This window comes from Lissotriton vulgaris, chromosome 12, assembly GCF_964263255.1.
Source record: "Lissotriton vulgaris chromosome 12, aLisVul1.2, whole genome shotgun sequence".
NCBI lineage: Eukaryota > Metazoa > Chordata > Amphibia > Caudata > Salamandridae > Lissotriton > Lissotriton vulgaris.
In genome coordinates this window covers 297,723,122-297,741,203 of record NC_141700.1, presented here as the reverse complement: position 1 = coordinate 297,741,203, position 18,082 = coordinate 297,723,122, and the positions used below count along the sequence as shown (strand labels likewise).

The window sequence follows — 18,082 nt, the reverse complement described above, 5'->3', positions numbered from 1 at the left end:
CATGGCGCTAAGTAACTGAAAGCAATGGTTCGGGCTGCTTTGTGATACATGTAGGGTACTTTCCAACGTGAAACAAGTTTTGCGCTGGAAAGTAAATTTGCAAAAAAAACACACTTTTGTGACGTAACACAAAATGTTTGAAAATCTACCCCTTTTTGTCTGCTCTTTGGTGTTGTTCCGTTCCGTGGTGGGGGGGGTGGTGCTTCAGATGGTTAAAATATCAGAATTATTTTAAAGGAAGGCTTTAGGCTTCCTTTATTTAAAATGCGCTCACATCTACTTTAGTTGCGAAGTGAGTAGAGAGCGGCAAAAAGTTTAACAGCTTGAAAGGGTTTCTTATCTCAGAACTAGAGTGCACAGTACATAGTTTTTATCAGCCACAATTTGTTCACTGTCACTTTATACCTTAGTTACAAATTGAAGAGATGTTAGCTACTTTTGAAAATGTATGTGTGGAAGTAACCTTTTGGCTGTGTTCCTTTTGTTATTATAATCACAGTGAAAAATAATATGCTTTATATGGAAATAAAAGGAATTATAATTCCTTTATTATCTAGCGTGTCGGAATAGTGTTTTTTGCATCCACAACTTGTTTTCAAACTCACTCTTGGCTGTTTTCAGAGAGAAAAATGTACTTTTTGGTTTATCTGTATTCAAGTTTTGTTACCTTCTTAACTAGGGTTTGAAGTTAGCCTAGCTTTCCTTTGTTTTGCATGAATTATTCACAAACCAGATCACAAGCGGGCGCTTCAAACACTTAATAAATGTAGACGAGCAAATTACTTACCTTCAGTAATGCTTTTTCTGGTGGATACAGTATCTGCCTGTGGATTCCTCACCTTGTGAATATCCCCCTGCGTCAGCAACATTCGGAAATTCTTTTGTAGCTCTTCACGCCGACGTGGCCAACGTCACAGAAGCACGGCATCGTGCGCGGCTCCGTTGACGTCACTGACTCCATATTAGGACTCCGTCGGCGTGATGACATCAGTTCCGCCCTTTTTTCCGTGCCCTCGAGGCACACGGACGGACCGTCAACAGTAGATATATACACAATGTACACAGTGCCAAATAACCAAGATAACACACACAGTGTGCAGTCAATACTTAAAAGCAATTATACCAATACATTTCCTTTGACAGTAAAATATATACATTAAAACAATGTCACTAATGCAGGTATAGAAGACTGGACAATGGGGAGGCGGGTGGGTCAGTGAGGAATCCACAGGCAGATACTGTATCCATCAGAAAAAGCGTTACCGAAGGTAAGTAACTTGTTCTTCTGATGGATACATCTGCCAGTGGATTCCTCACCTTGAGAATAGATTCCTACAGCAGTCCCACTCCCGGAGGAGGGTGTCCACCCTTCTATACCAAGAAGTCCTTAAGGACGGAACAAGCAAAGTGTCCGTCCCTCCTCACCTCTGCATCCAAACAATAATGCTTTGCAAAAGTGTGGAGGGAGGCCCAAGTTGCCACCCTGCAAATGGCCTCTTCTGGCACCAACAAAACCCACGAAGAGCTGGTCATCAACTCTGAACTCTCTGGTTCTGTCCAGGTAGAAGCTCACCGCCCTCTTAGGGTCCAAATGGTGAAGTCTCTCCTCCTCCTTGGAAGGGTGAGGGGGAAGATAGAAGGTAGGGAGGGTAATGGACTGCCCTAGATGGAAGGGAGTTACCGCCTCAGGCAGAAAAGCAGCTCTGGTCCTGAGTACCATTCTTTCACCATGAATGGTCAAGAATGGGGGTTTTGAACTCAGAGCTTGAAGCTCACTTACCCTCCTTGCCGAGGTAATCGCAATCAGAAAGACCATTTTAAAAGATAAAAGCCTCAAGGGGCACCTGTGCAAAGGCTCAAATGGAGAACCCATTAAGAAAGCAAGCACAAGATTCAAGTCCCTTTGTGACACAATAAATGGAGTAGGAGGAAATTTATTTGAAAGGCCCTTTAAAAATCCTAAGACAATAGGAGACTTACATAAGGACGGCTGATCCGGCAGACAGAGAAATGCTGACAAAGCCGATAGATCACCTTTCACTGTAGCTACAGCAAACCCTTGCTGAGCAAAAGAAAGTGCAAATCGAAGAATGTCAGACAATCGAGCCTTCAAAGGGTCAATGGATTTCTCCCCACATCAAGAGACAAATTTGGACCACCTATAAGAGTAGATAGACTTGGTGGAATGATACCTGGCTGATCAGATGACATCCACCACGTCATGTGGGAGAGGAAAAGAATTCAGGTTGTCCCGTTCAATCTCCAGGCACAAAGGTGTAAGGTCTGGAGGTGGGGGTGTAGAACCTGTCCCTCCAACTGAGAGAGGAGGTCTGCCCTGAGAGGGAGACAGAGCGGCGTGCACGAGGAGAGGTGGAAAAGATCTGTGTACCACACCCTTCTTGGCTAATCCGGGGCGATCAATATGACTTGGGCCCGGTCTTGGCTTAGCTTCCTCAGAACCCGAGGAATCAAGGGTATGGGAGGAAACGCGTGAAGGAGTTTTAAGTCCCAACTCAACTGAAACGCGTCCCCCAAAGCTCCCTGCATCGGATACTGGAGACTGCAGAACGACGGGCAGTGAGCATTCTCGTAAGTGGCAAACAGGTCCACCTAAGGAGTTCCCCATGTCTGAAAGACATGACGAACCACCTCCGGATGAAGCCTCCACTCGTGGTCGGCCAAGAACTGCCGACTGAGACTGTCTGCACACACGCTCAGAACTCCAACCAGATGGTTTGCCATCAGACAAATCTGATGGTCCTGAAAGAAGGACCGGAGTCGAAGAGCCTCTCTGCAGAGACATTGTGACCCCACTCCTCCATGCTTGTTGACATACGACATCGCGGTAGACTTGTCCGTCAGGACCTGAACCGCCTGACCGCGAAGGAAAGGGAGGAAGGCCTTAAGTGCCAAACGTATCGCCCGTAACTCTTGATGGTTGATGTGAAACAACCTTTCCTCTGGAGACCAAAGACCCTTGATCTCCAGATCCCCCAGATGAGCACCCCACCCTAGGGTGGATGCATCAGTTATCACCGTGGCCACCAATGGAGGTAAGTGGAACAGCTTCCCTTGAGTCAGATTGCTTTCCACGCTCCACCAAGACAGATCCGCCGCAGCTTCTCTGGAGATCCTGATTGACTCCCTGAGATCTCAGTTGTGTTGATACCACTGCCTGCGGAGGCACCACTGGAGTGCCCTCATGTGCCAGCGTGCATGATTGACCAGCAGAATCCAGGAAGCCATCAGACCGAGCAGACGAAGGAGCTTCAGGACCGCTCCATTGTAAAATAAAGGAATTGTATCCTGTATGTTGCGAATCCTTTGCGGAGGAGGGAATGCCCGACACACAGTAGTATCCAGTACCGCACCTAGGAACAGGTTGAGCTGGGAGGGCACCAGGTGAGATTTGGGCACATTTATCGAAAAGCCCAATCTGTACAACAACTGAGTTGTGACTTGCAGATGATGGAGCACCTTCTCCGGAGATTCTGCTTTGATCAGTCAATCGTCCAGATAAGGGAATACTGGTATCCCTGACCTTCTGAAATGTGCTGCCACCATAGCCATCACCTTGGTGAAGACTCGAGGTGCAGTAGTAGGACCAAACAGAAGGACCGCAAACTGGTAATGTTGTGATACCACTGTGATACTTCCTGTGTGACTTCAGGATGGGAATATGAAAATACGCATCCTGCAAGTCCATCAACACCATGTAGTCGTCTTCCAGCAGCGCTTGAAGAACCTGCGCAACGGTGAGCATCTTGAACTTTTCCTGTTTCAGAAAGAGATTCAAGACCGTGAGGTCCAGGATTGGACGAAGTCTGCCATCCTTCTTGGGTATCAGAAAATACCAGGAGTAGCATCACTGACCCCTTTCCTGCTCCGGAACCACCTCTATCGCACCTTTTCTCATTAAAGCCAGGACTTCCTCCTGCAGGAGAAGCAGGTGGTCCTTTGGGGTCCTTTGTGCAAAATCCTTGGCAAGGAGGATAATTTGGGGGAAACTCCCGAAAGGGAAGAGCATACCCATTCTCCACGAGATTGAGAACCCAAAGGTCTGATGTGACCGATTCCCAATCCCGTAGAAAATGAGTAAGCCGACCCCCTACAGGACCAACATGATCCAGAATGGCGGATCTAGGGCTGCTTTGCTGTGGTTGGAGGGGGGTGGGAAGAGGAAGAGGAGGAGGAGGAGGAGGAGGAGGAGGAGGAATATTGACGACCTCTAGGGCGGCCTCTGTTTCTACCTCTGTACGATTTGTACAGAGAATTCTGCTGCTGTTGCTGCTGCTGTGGTTTCTTGTAAGAGCGAAAGGAAGATCTCCCAAATCCTCTGTATCTCTTACCCGATGTTCCTCTGGTCTGAAGTGAGGTTTTGTAATTCTCGAGTCTGACTCCATTTTGTTCTGTGCCATCATTTTGTGTTGCCCTCACGTAGGCCTGTGAAGGTAGCCTGGCGAACAAAGTGGCCTGGTCTTCTTAGTTCATGTATACATTAACTAGATTTCTTTTTGACTCTGAAATGAACTATAAGAAACTGACCTCTTCACCTGAAACTGACCTCGCAAAGCCAATTTCCCTGATCGATCTTAGTCTGAGATTGCCAATCAATGTTCAGGACATCGTTAACTTTTAGTTTCCTTGCACATGCCTTATCTTGTTCAGCATCTGTTACTGTTTCTTTTTTATGTTTCTTCATTACATGGGTTATGCTTTCAATTATAGATTTGTCCGGCTTGTGGAGATTGAATTTGGGATATTCCTAATAATTAACTTTTGGGTTGGGATACTATAAATTGAGTTTTTGTTGTGGATACTTTGTTTGAAAATGTACCTTATTGGCTAGAATTTTGTGCAGTGGGTGTACATTTATAATGTGAATATTGGGTATAAAAGGAGACGTCTCGCCTTAGTAAAATGAGCAGTCTCCTGAGAATTTACAAACAAAACAGGTGATGGACAGAATGTGGATCAATGTCACACATTCACCCCAGTCCAAAGATCTGGGCCCAAATCCATCGTTTTTTTGCACTCCACACCACCCTGGGTTAGACAATGGCGATATGCAAATGAGCTCTGACCCTGTGCCCCATGGGAACAGTCCAGTCTGAACTACAAAAGCCATGTCCTTCCCAGAACGGAATCAAGCATCCGAGGACAGGTCTCCTGAGAATTTACACTGTGATGTATTTCTAGGATCACTATTACTAGCTGCAGCTAATAAACTTGGTCTCTGATGCCATTCAGAAGTATTCCGTGTCTCTGTATACCAAGACAGGTGAACTCGAAGATCTTAGGCGTGCCCCTGACGCCGCTGGGTTAAACCCCGGTTCTTCAGAAGACCCAAAGACCTAGCCGTCGCCTTACCATCCTTGAACCTTTCCAAGGCAGCATCCGCCTTTTTTCCAAACAGGACGGAACCATCAAATGGAAGGTCTATTAAAGTAGCCTGTACATCAGGAGAAAATTCAGAAGACTTCAACCAAGCAGCCCTCCTGGGGGCAACAGATGATCCCATGACCCTTGCCACAGAGTCAGCTGTATCCAAACCGCTCTGGATCACCTGGCGAGTAGCAGCCTGAGCATCCGGAAGAACCTCACTGAAGTTCTGCCTGTCCTCCTCCGGTATCTTTGGTACCAACTGTTTTGCAGAGTCCATCAAACCGTGTATATAGCATCCTAAAAGGCACGTAGCATTAGTGGACTTGAGAGTCACGCTAGCCGAAGAGAATACCTTCTTAGCTGATTGGTCCAGCTTCTTAGACTCCTTGTCACCAGGTACCTGTGGAAAAGCACCAGTTGATGTCTTGGAACAGGTTGCCTGAATAACTAAACTCTCTGGAGACGGATGTGTTGATAAGAAGTCAGGATCTCCAGGAGCCACCCTATATCTCCTAGCAACAGCCCTTGATACAGTAGGTGAAGAAAAGGTCTTTTTCCACACTCATTAAAAGGCAGCATCGGTTCCACCACTGAAGAAGGAGAAAGCAGAACCTCAGTCAAAATGTTCGACTTAAACTCCGCAGTAGGCAGATTCAAATTCAAAAGTTCAGCTGCCTTTCTAATAACCAAGTGATATAGCACTACATCCTTCAAAGGGACGTTAGGAGCTGAGGAAAGCTCCCAACCACTAGCTTCCTTAAGATCATCAAATAAGTTATCTGAGTCTTGCAGCTCTACTTCTTCCACCTCCTCCGCTCTAAATCTCTGCTCCTACAAAAGCCTTTGAGCCTCACGTCTAGACCTCATCCTCGGGGTCGGCGTCGACGGAGCCACAACCGACTCCGACGGAGCCGGTGCCAGCGTCGAACTCGGAGCCGGTGGATCAGTCCGGAGCGCACAAGGTCGGACCGGAGCCGGTGAAGATGGAACCGGCATCGATTACTTCAGAGCCAGAAATTGCCAAGCTGGACCGACGTCGGCATAAAAGGCATAAATGGCGCCGGTGCATATGCCTGAGGGATGCCAGATTAAAGGCCATCGGACCCATGGGACCAGCCGGTGCTCCAGAGGGGTACATGGCTCTCGAGAAGACACCATACATTGTTTTTAATTATGCGTAGGGTCCTGTCCCGGGCCTGGAAATGGAGGGTATTGACCCACAGGCTGCTCCTGTTGAGGTGCAGGAACTGTGTCAGCCAGACCCTCTGGCAATGGAGCCTCTTCCTCCTCTTGAGGTGGAGAGTGTGTTGGCGCCAGAGAAGGATTCGATGCCGGAGCCGGAGAATGCTCGGAGACTCCACAGGCGAAGGCTCACCTTCAGGGACCTGATCAACAGGTGATGGAGAAACATAATCCTTCCGATGTCTAGGACCTGGAGACTTCGACTTCAGGGCCGACTCCCTCTCAGAATGACTTCAAGACCTGTGCTTCCTCTGCTTATACTTCTTCTTGGATCGAGAAGCATGCCTCGAAGACGACCTCGAAGGTGACCTCAAGCGGGACCTTGAACGCGACTTCGAGCGGGACTTCGAACTCTTCCTATCTTTCTTGCCTTTCATGTTCGCCACAAGAAGCCTAGCCTTTCTTTCTCGCAGTGCCTTAGGGTTCATCTTCTTACAGCATGGACACCCTTGGACATCATGGTCAGAAGAAAGGCACCATACGCAATCTTCGTGCAGATCCACTATGGACATCATCTTCCAGCACTCTCCGCACGGCTTGAATCCAGTTTTCTTTGAAGACATCTCAACAGGAAACAAAGAAACAAGAAAGCACTCAAAACAATCAACAGTAACAGAGTTACCCACGAGCTACTGAGGATCCCTAGAAAAACCGTTAGCGTAGACGACGCGGAACAAAGGGAACTGTTGTCATCACGCCGACTGAGTCCTATTATGGAGTCAGTGATGTCAGCGGAGCCGCGCGCGATGTTGTGCTTCTGTGACGTCGTCAACGTCAGTGTGAAGAGATACAAAAGAATTTCCGAATGTTGCTGCCAAAGGGGGATATTCACAAGGTGAGGAATCCACTGGCAGATGTATCCATCAGAAATGTTATTACTGTGCAATTTAATGGAATGACGGCGAAGAATATACTGCAAGGCTACACACTTATAAGGTTTAAAAAGGCTAGTGGCCTTGACTATGTGTCAACCATGCTGTGCTCAGTGCACCCCATTTGTCAAACATGCTGAGCTAGCTTTACTCCGTGTATTAACACGTTATACTCACTGCTCTACAACATAACTTTAACACTTTGGCAGAGCTAAAAGCTCCAGCTAAACACTTAAAAGTGAGACACTCCCTATACTGACTGCTCACACATGCTAAGCACAGTTACTTTCCCATGCCTTTTCAAGGTTTCCATCCCTCAAACCCATGCTCTTCTCTTCTCTAGGGTGTCTTCTGCGTACACAGGTTCTCCTTCTTTAGGCGTCTGTGGCCTGCTATCCCCTTTTTTCTATCTTTCTCACACACTCTTTCTGCTCCTCTGTCTCGAATTCATTCACCAATAGTGCAAAAACTACCTATCCCTCTCTATCTTCATTTCTATTCTGTGCAACTCCCACCCTTGTCTATTCACCACACCACAAAATTCCACCCCACACAATTCCACATCTAACAATTCTAATAAAACTCACATAATTCCACTACACACTACATACATCCACTACACTCCAAACCAAAACACATAAATAAAAGATATTGTCATTTATAAAGGCAATAGCACTAACTCTCGCAAATGTGAGACCTATTGCATTGTAAATGTTTGTCATTAGTTGTTCCTTTGTAATTTCCAGTGTCTACACTCTCTGATACTCTGTCAATATTGTCAATGTCCATTGAGGTAAGTGTCCTCTCGACAGGACCATTCACCTCCAAAAAGCATAAGGAGCAAAGTGATGAGACTTGCTAGTACCTATGCCCAATGCATCCCACAAGGAAAATGTAATATCCATCAGAGGATATGTTGCTTGCTAATGGATAGGTGGTTAAAAGAATAGACGACCCATGGAGATGTGCCATACAAACAATCCCCAAATAAGTACATCATTTTCTTATATTAAGATAATGTGTCACAATCACAAAATGTAGACTTGGTATAAAAAGGGGTTTTGAAAGAAACATCAACTCAATTTTTTGAAATAAACACAAAGGAAGCCAGAAGACCAATCAATAGTCATGCAACTAATTCACACGAGTGGAGGTACGTATTGGCTCCAACTTTCCAAGATCCCAAATTTCACTTTCCTGAACAGGAGCATACAATAATATTTTATTTTATAAGCAAACTTGAGTGTAGCTCATGTCTCCACATTTCAGGGACTCCTAATATCTGTGACCACAGACCTGCTTATGCCTGCTTTGTAAACTTACTGAGGGTGAATTAAAGGTTTTGAGTTGCCCCGTGGGCATTCCCTCTTTGGTGTGATTGAAATGTGCACTGCATCAATAATTGAAAATACTCCCTTCATTTTAATGTTTCTCTTAATCAGGAATGTTATCTAAGCCACCCATGCTGCTAAAACTCTTGATCCCAGATTTGCATTACCCTCGTGTAACCTGCTTTTAACAGGTTATTTACAATCACCTTCATTGTAACACGTTTTATTGCTGCTAAAATGTAATTTATTTCAACCAATTTTTCTCCACATTACATCCAGGAATACATTTTAAAAAAGGCTTCTCTTCTATAACAGTACGAAGGTGTTTCGAGTTTGTGGATAATAGCTATGATCCCAGGTCAAACATTGGTTTCTGTAAACTAACTACTGTGAAAAAAATACGTGCACATTAGTTTTTATGGATTTATATATTTCCAGTCATAAGAACTGAAAACTACATGGTCCTGTTGAATTTTGTTTTGCAATGAATCAATATATAAAAAAGGTCTGCTATATCTCAATATTTAATTCTAATACACAATGAATTATATCAGTTCAAAATTAGGAGTGGGCAGACTTTGCGGAGTTTTACTGTGCGGAATTCCATGAAGTTCTGTAAAAACGCAGCAAGATTCCGCTGAGTTGTGCAAGCGGCGGAATTTCGGCACGCCACACTGCTTGCACTGATTGTAGAGACTGCTTCAATTCTCTTCACAAGTAAAACACTTCAAACCCTTTATTCCACAATAGTGTGCCAGAATTTAGAGGCCGATTTACTTATCCTTATTGCAACCAAGGGCATTACAAAGGCTTATTTTTTATTTACAAGGCCATGCAAGCTTTGATTTGCATGGCTTTGTAGAGACATTTAACACAATGCACCAGCTTGCACATCATTGCATTACATTTTTTAGTGGTAGGTATTTCATACGTGGAGCATAGGACTTCTCATGCATCCGCCCATGGATTTCTCGCAATTCCACATATGATAAGGTTTATAAGCCTGGAATTGCCTACAATTGGTATGCCTACCAAAGAGAGGTGTAACAAGGATAAAAAGCAATTTTCTCCCCTCGTTATTTCCTCTTTCTATGTCTGATGCATTCTGCATCAAACATAGAACGAGGAAAATGCCTCTTTGGAATGTTTTTGTGCAGAAAGGTGTGCCTTCCTGCACAATAACAATCCTGCTTGTAATGCAGGCGCCCTTGCGCTAGGGTGGAAGGGCACCTGCATTGATGCTAGGCAGCCTCAAGTGCACCAGTTCAGGGAGACAACTGAAGAGCTCTTTACATCTCTCTCCTAATCAAGCTTGCCTTGCTGCACTGCGTTGCAGGATTTCTTAATACATCCGCCCTATAGCTATTAGTCCTTTGGGTATAACTAAGATCAAAAAACTCACAGAAGGCTGACTAGTTTTCCAAGTTAGTAATCTAAATCTAAAGCACAGCACAGCATTGTCTAAGGCAAGGATTCTGTTTACTGCAGATGCCTGAGTCCATATGATCACTGTCACTTAGTAGATTGCTCTTCTGGCATTGGCATCGGCCCACATTTTCTATATCACTTCAGTGATAGTTCTACTCTAAGACACTAATTCTGTGAAGATCTGTGTAACCGGATCAGGTTTGCAGTCAAATACCTGACACTGTATGATATTGGTAACCTGAACGACAGTTTTGCTGTCCACTATCAGCTTCTGTAGGACATATCCTACCTGATCCATAGTTAATGTAATGTAATGTATGTGGTCTTGTAAAGCGCACTGCTGACCTGAGGCGTCGTGGTGCTGTAGACCGCTGGGGAACCCGTCCTGGCTTTCCCTGTGAGATGGTCCCTACTGGGTATCTCCAAGGTGAAACCAGGCATCCCCGGCGAATGTGGGGGGCCGTTGTAGAGATGAGGCATGCTAATGCCCAGAGTTGCCGAGTGTGATCCCTGGGTCCTCCGTCTGAGACTTGAGTCCTCTCAGATTGCCCTGGTCTGCACTCACATATTTGTTTATTTAGTTAATGATAATGTGTGCAATGGCAGTTACCTCTTTTTATTTCATCATACTCCGTTTTCATATAGTTTTCTATAAACTAGTCAAAAGTAACCATACCTCTTCCCCATTGTACGTCCCCTCTTCAGGACCGATGTCTAGAATCTCGCACAGGATGTTGCTGCTGTAAAGGTCCAGCAAAGTAAGTTCGCTCTCTATGGGGGCACAAACCTGCAGAAAAATTTGAAATAGAGTGATGAGGTTCCCCTATACCCATGATCAGCAAATCACACATGGAAGTTTAAAATCCATCACAGGATGTCCTGCTGCCTCCTGGATTGTCAGCTGAAAAAAAAGGCATCATGTACAGAGATTTTGATAAGAACAGTTGACAATGTGGGGCATATTGGTTTTACAATAGGGCAATCCTCTGCAAGCACTAAACCTCATGGTTTGGAACAGGCAAATGAAGGAGAGGAGAGAAGTACATTTTATGTATAAAATGGTGGTGTCGAAGAACAGTCAAACTAGGTTAAGGAAATCACTTTGAAGGAAACCCAGCCCACAATAATGCACCTTTCTCTAAAAAATAGAGCAATGTATTAGCTTCAATTTCAAACGTTCACAGGCTGCCTCTTCAACACACCACAGTGCAGTGATATTTAAGTCATGATCAATGTCATTCCTCCTCCTTACATTTACCAAGGTAGGAAGACCAGAAGCTTCATGCTGCCTGTCCACAGAATGTCCTGAGTGTGAAAGAAGCTTTATAAGACAACCTATGCACTCTGGATCTTCTGTGTGAGTGTGTTACATGTACAGTAATGTTCAATATGTCATTTGTTGAATCACTCACCATTACCTCTGCATGTCTCTTTTATAAAGAAACAATCAGACAGATTCATCAATGTCCCGTTTTGGGAGTCCTTAATAGCGATTATTAAGGAATCGCTATTAATGGCTCGCAAAACGGGATTCATGTAGAAATCGGAATATTATTTGCGATTTCTACAGCTTCCCTATTTGCGATTAGCAAATTGCTAATCGCACATAAGGAATGACTCCCCATGCATTCCTATGGGACTAGAGGCCCATAGGAATGAATGGGGAGACTTTCCTTATTTGCGATTAGCAATTTGCTAATCGCAAATAAGGATGCGATTTCAAGGGTGCCAGGGGTGTCCAAAGGACACCCTGTAGCACCCCTGAAATGTAAATGTAGACTGTTGTTGCGCACACACATGTCCAAAGGACATGTGTGTGTGTAACATACAACTTTGAAAAATGCACTAAAGTGCATTTTTCAAACTTTTCGCTATTTACCACGAAGTCAGACTTCACTGTAAATAGCGGCCAAAAATAGCGATTTCACAATTCAAAAATGGTTCATGAATTGCATTTAAGGAATCTCAAATAGAGATTCCTTAAATGCAATTCCTCGCAATTTAGCGATTTCGCAATTTGCGATTTTTGCATTTGGGATGATGAATCCCAAATGCAAAAATTGCACTCGCGAGCCGATTTTACAATGATGAATCTGGCTGTAATAAATCTCATGTGCGCTAAAGCTGAAATCTCTCGAATCCATGTGAATATGTCACTCGTGAAAGCAATTTTTTTTCTAATGGACAACACCTTAATTTTCTTTTGTAGTATTTTTTTCTATGGATGTTTGTGTCAGTATTGTTTGCACTGAAACACATTTTCTTGCTTATAGAAGCTTTCTCAAGGATGTTTTTTTCCGTGCTGTATCCAGCACTAAATGTCAACAAAGGCTGCTAGTGTTTTTTTATCAGAATAAACAAGCCTTGAGCGGGTAGACACTACACATTATGCTCACTCACATTATGTTTCTATAGAAAAACTTTGAAAGACCAGGCACTTGTGTGTATTTTGTTGTATGCCTTTTTCAGTTATGGACATCTCAGTGAAGCATAATAATATTACAGTTTGATTTGTAATCAACCAATGTGTAAAACAAGTGTTGTTTGCATTAATTTACTCTTTTATGCATTGAAGGATAATCAATCCATCAATCAGGGGTTTGTAAATCACAGCTACTAACCTGTGAGGGTCTCAAGGTGCTGGGAGGGGCAGGGGGTGGCACCGTTAGGTTCTGGGGTCATCTGAAGAGCCAGGTCTGAAGTCCTTTCTGAACTGCAGCAGTGTAGGGCTTTGCCGGAGGTGGAGAGGGAGGTCATTCCAGGTCTTGGCTGCGAGGTAGCAGAAGGACTTTCCACCCTTTCTGATCTTGAAGATGTGTGGGATGGTGGCTAGAGAGAACTGGGCTTATCTGAGGTTTCTTTTGTGTGCGTGGAAGTAGAGCAGGTTGTTTAGGTATGCTGGTCCGATGTTGTGGAAGGCCTTGCATGCGTGCGCGAGGAGCTTGAGGTTATTCTTCTTTCAATGGGGAGCCAGTGGAGATCATGGAGGTGTTGATGACAGTTCAAAATGAACTGCCTTTGTGATGTATATCGAAGGGCTGCTGTGTTCGCCTATTCTTAGAGAGGGGTTTGATTTGAAAAAAAAGGAAAAACCTTCAAAAGCTTCTCAATTATAATAGTATCTCATGATAGTCTTGAAACCTTGCTTTACATTAAAGACAATCTACACCACAGAAGATCATGTAGCATTGTAGAGTAGTAACCTGAGCCATAGGTTTACTGCCACACTCCTAATCCTGTATGCTGAGTAAACTGAAGGATAGTTTTATGGCCAGATATCTGAATCTGTAAGAACCCTATAGCCCATCCTCTAAGTGTGCCGTTGTCACCTTGGTCTGCAAGATCTCTGCTCCGAGGGTCCTTGCCAATGAGATCTGTGCAACCTGGAGGATATGTTTAATGTCATATGCAGGATTCTGTAAGAAATCTCTGCTATCCGCATAATGCTTCTATAGGATCTTTGTAACCTGATGGATAGTTGTTGTGTCTGAAACCTTGGCCCTAGATCTTAGAACACTCGAGTCTCCTCTGTCTACTCTCATATATTGTTCTTTCTTTGGATAAGGTTTCTCTGTGCATAAGACAATCCTACCTGCCGACTAATTTATACTGCACACACAGATGATTTTCCTTTAAACTTGCTAGGAGTTTCCATACCTCTGTCACACTGTTTGTCCCCTGTTCATGCATGGAATCCAGATCGTCTGATAGGCTGTCAGTACTGTCAGAGTCCAGCAAAGTAACTGTACCCACCATGGTATCACACACCTGCAAAATGAGTAGAAGCAAGTAATGAGATTTGTGTGCACCCATCCCTAATGAACCACACAAGGGTACATTTAATATCCACCAAAAGATATGTCCCACTAATGCATGGATAGTTGAAAAATTAATTGATCGCTCTTTGGAGATGTTTGGACACCCTACATTTAGCAATACATGTCAAAAAAAGGCTATGTGTATATCAATACCACGGAGCTTTGAGCAGGTAGACCATTCCCCTGATTTCTTTTCACACTCCCAACACCCTAAAAAATAGCTGGAAGTGTATATTAGTTTACATTTTTCTAATCATGAACAGTTAAAAGCAGCAAGAGCCATTTGCATTTTCAACTAGTTTCAATCATTGTGTTAAATTGTATGCTAAGTGTGTTTCATTCAGATAAATAAATCAAGCCTTAAAACGATGTATTGGGGTATTATTGAAAATTACCTGATATTGAATTGTAAGGGGTCACTTTCAATTGATTTTATGAATTTTAAACAATCTGTTCATTTTGAGCCCACATTGGATGAAATTGAACCCCTTCTAGCGAGAAAACTATATTTACAGTTTTGGTATGGATGTCTTCCTCTAAACCACTTTAGAAGAAATTGGAGTAGAGAAGGGGAGCGTGGTGAAGAAGAGTGTTGTCCCTGTTGTTTAGGGACTGCTGAGACTCCTGATCATGTTTTATTTTTTTGCCTCCTTTACTCCCGATTTCGACTTAAATGGATAGCTCCCCTTTGTAGAAATTTGGGAGTAAGGAGATATACGGAGGCATATGTAATAATGAATACCAACACGACACGCATGATTGTTTTTTGCATAGCAAGTTTCTAATGGCATGAAGGCTAAGGCGTGCCAAGTTTTCTTCTGAAAGTGACAATGCAATGGTACCTAAGATGTAACACACAATTTTTTATTTTTTAACATTTTAAATTTCTTTTTAAAAGAAGTTGCAACATATGCAATTGGTTTTTCTGTTTTAAAGAATATTCATGAAGTTTGTTTTTATAAACAATAATGCAATTGTATAATTATGCTGCTTCTATGCAACTTCCCTCTTGCACAAATACTAGCGCACTTTGATTTGTTAATAACATCAAGATTGTAGACAGATTGTGATTGTTTATTTAGGGTGATATATTTTATTTGTATTGTGTTTTTGTTATTGTCTTTTTTATGGTGTACTTTTATGATCCGCAGAGATCGAAATAAAGTCTTTGAATCGAATTGAGTGTTACATTACTCTCTTACACATCGAAATATATGAGTGCAAACTGAGCTCGCTGCCTTTGGCTAGTTACAATAGTAATAGCGTAAACCTATAGAAAGACACATTCACCTAGTTATAGAGATTGCTTCAATTGAATAGCCATTGAAAAGAGAAAGCCTTCATAGCTTTCCCTACAAAAAAGTGTCCAACAGTACAGGTTTAACCATTCAACTATAACTAAGAATATCTAACTCCCAGGAAGCTGATTAGTTTACTTGCTGTTGGCAAGATGGCGGCAGGTCACTCGGCCGAGTAAGCTGGTTGAAACGCTCTCTCCCAGTCAACTCGCTGATCTATGATGTACTATGGCTCCTGAAGACTGAAATTAGACGGGATTTCAGCAAACCTATTCTACAAACTTCAGCAACTTTATTTTAAAAATAAAAGGGAAGAATCGCTATGCTGTGGTGGCGCCTTGTGTCTAGGAATCGACTTACCATTTGGATTCTCTCCCCTCGATGCACTTCTCCATCTGCTGTTCTGGCTGCGGCTCCGCGTCTCAGCTTTTTCGTTCTTCACGCCCAAGTATGCGCCTAACGTTTAGGGGGAGAATCCTGTCTCCATCACCGCAGGATGCTCCTCGACAACCCGGGGGGCTGGCTTTTCAAAATTAGCCTGCGTGGTGGAGCAGTTCCCAGCAGTGCAGGTATCGGGGCGGGAACGTGTAAGGATGCGGGGGGCAGCCGACAGGCTCCTGTAGAGACGATGGCCCCAGTGACTGTGAAATCCAGACAGACCCTCCCGGCTATGTTCAAACCACAGGCTAACAAGAATAAGACGCCACAGCAACCCATTAAGAACAAACGAGGACAGCCTGCATTTGTATCTCCAAAGCTCTCGGCAGCCTCTATCACTGGTAGGGTAGGAGGGTTTCAGGGGGGTGGGGTCAGGGTGGTCAAGGGTTGGGAGGTGGTCTGGGGGAGTGGGGGGTAGGGGCTGGCTTTCTAAGATAACAAAATGCTTGAATTTACAGTAAAATCGTGGCACTTTTGCTGACACTGGTATCATTAGGGCATGTTCATTTCTAGAAGGGTGGATTAAAATTGTTCTGTATGTGCTTGTTGGGTTAGGCTCTCTTATGAAAGCAAAGGGTGCAGGGTAAATTTTGCCTAGGCTCTTGGAATATATGTGGGTTGAACGATGGTAAGAAAAGGTCCCCGTTCTCGAGAATTGTTCAGGCTTTACGAATAGATGTACTATGCTTGCAAGAAGCGCATGTCCCCTGGAGCAATCGCAATTATTTGAGAATTCCAGGGTTTGATTGAATCGGATGTTCCCACCAGACCTCTATGATTAGAGGGGTGGCAATTTTATTGAGACTGGGGACCTGGTCATGTAGGGAAACTAGTCAAGATAGCGCAGGGAGATGGGTAATCACCGAGTTGACAATCAACGGCAGACCTTTAACCATCTGCACATCTGACTGCTCAAATTTAGACGACCCGGCAGTCTTACATTATTTGAATGTAGAGTTGGCATTATGGCCTTATCCTATTTGTTTCTGTGGGGATATGAATATTAATCTGTCTGCTGATTTTAATTTAGCTGGGGCCAAAGCTACGTAGGCAAGAAGCCTAGAGTCTTTAGGGCGCTCCAAGCTTTGGTTCAAGAGCACTGTCTGACTGACCTCTGGTTTCGCCATAATAAAAATCAAGATGGCTTTACACATTACTTTGCCCCCCATAATAAAATGGCCCGGCTTGACTATTCTTTTGTCGGATCAGCTTGTTGAGCTCACTTCTATTTCAGCCCCCCCAAGAATTTTGTCAGACCATAATCCCCTGATTGTTGAATGTCCTTTTTTTCACGGGCCTAGTGTCCCAAGGGTCTGGACATTTGAAAGAAAACTATTATTAGAACAGTCTTACTTAGATCACACGAGGAACTGGTTATCTGAATTTTTAAATATTAATAGGGGGACTGCCCCTGGTACCACTGTCTGGAATACACTTACGGCTGCTGTCCGGGGGGAAACGAAGAGTTTTTCGGCTTTCCACGGAGGACAATCCAAGAACAAACCAGAAGGCGCATCGAGGAGCTGAGGGTTGCAGAGGTCCAATTAATAGGTGCTATCAAGGAGGGTCGGGACACAGCTCAAAGTCAGCTACTGGTTGCCAAAACCAGGGCTGGCCTGCTGGAGTTCTTTGGTCAGGACCTTGCTGCGAAGTTCTTACAGTTTCGTACAATGATGTTCGAGTTTGGTGAAAAATCTGGCAGGGTCTTGGCCAAACGACTCCAGGAGAGGAGTTTGGCCAATTGCATTACTAAGATCCAAGATTCTCAAGGCCACGTTCACGACACACCGGAGGGGGTCATGGCTGTCTTTCAGCAGTTCTATTGCACATTTTATGCAGAGGGAAATATTGGTTTAGACATAGAGTCCGAAGCTGGGGTTTTCCTTCAGGACATCAACACCCTTCATGTTACGACCCAACAGAATGAAGTCCTTTCTTCCCCCACAGAATGGGAAGAGGTTGAGCTAGCAGTTAATTCATTAGACAACGATAAAGCTGCAGGCCCAGACGCTATCCCTTTGGAATTTTATGTGCTCCGCTCGGAGATCTGGGTGGATCTTCTCTCAGCTCTAAGAGAGGCACAGGACGGCTGCATACCGGACTCATGGCGCCAAACTACTATCGTTCTCTTCAAGAAGAAAGATAAACCAGAGCTTGACCCTTCCTCATTTCGCCCTATATCTCTTATAAATACAGACAGTAAAATTTATTCCAAAATTGTGTCCACCAGATTAGCCTCGGTGATCTCTCCATTGGTTTCATTACGTCAG

At 44.0% G+C, this 18,082-nt stretch overlaps 1 protein-coding gene across 1 annotated transcript in view; it reads right to left on the bottom strand.

The window, feature by feature from the left end:
* Positions 1-18,082, bottom strand: part of LOC147674007 (uncharacterized) — a 640,165-nt gene that overhangs the window by 498,891 nt on the left and 123,192 nt on the right. The window contains exons 4-5 of the mRNA XM_086945549.1: positions 13,916-14,026; positions 10,935-11,045 (exon numbers count right to left, since the gene is read on the bottom strand). Coding sequence (XP_086801675.1) covers positions 10,935-11,045; positions 13,916-14,026 — 222 coding nt within the window. The remainder of the gene's footprint in view (positions 1-10,934; positions 11,046-13,915; positions 14,027-18,082) is intronic.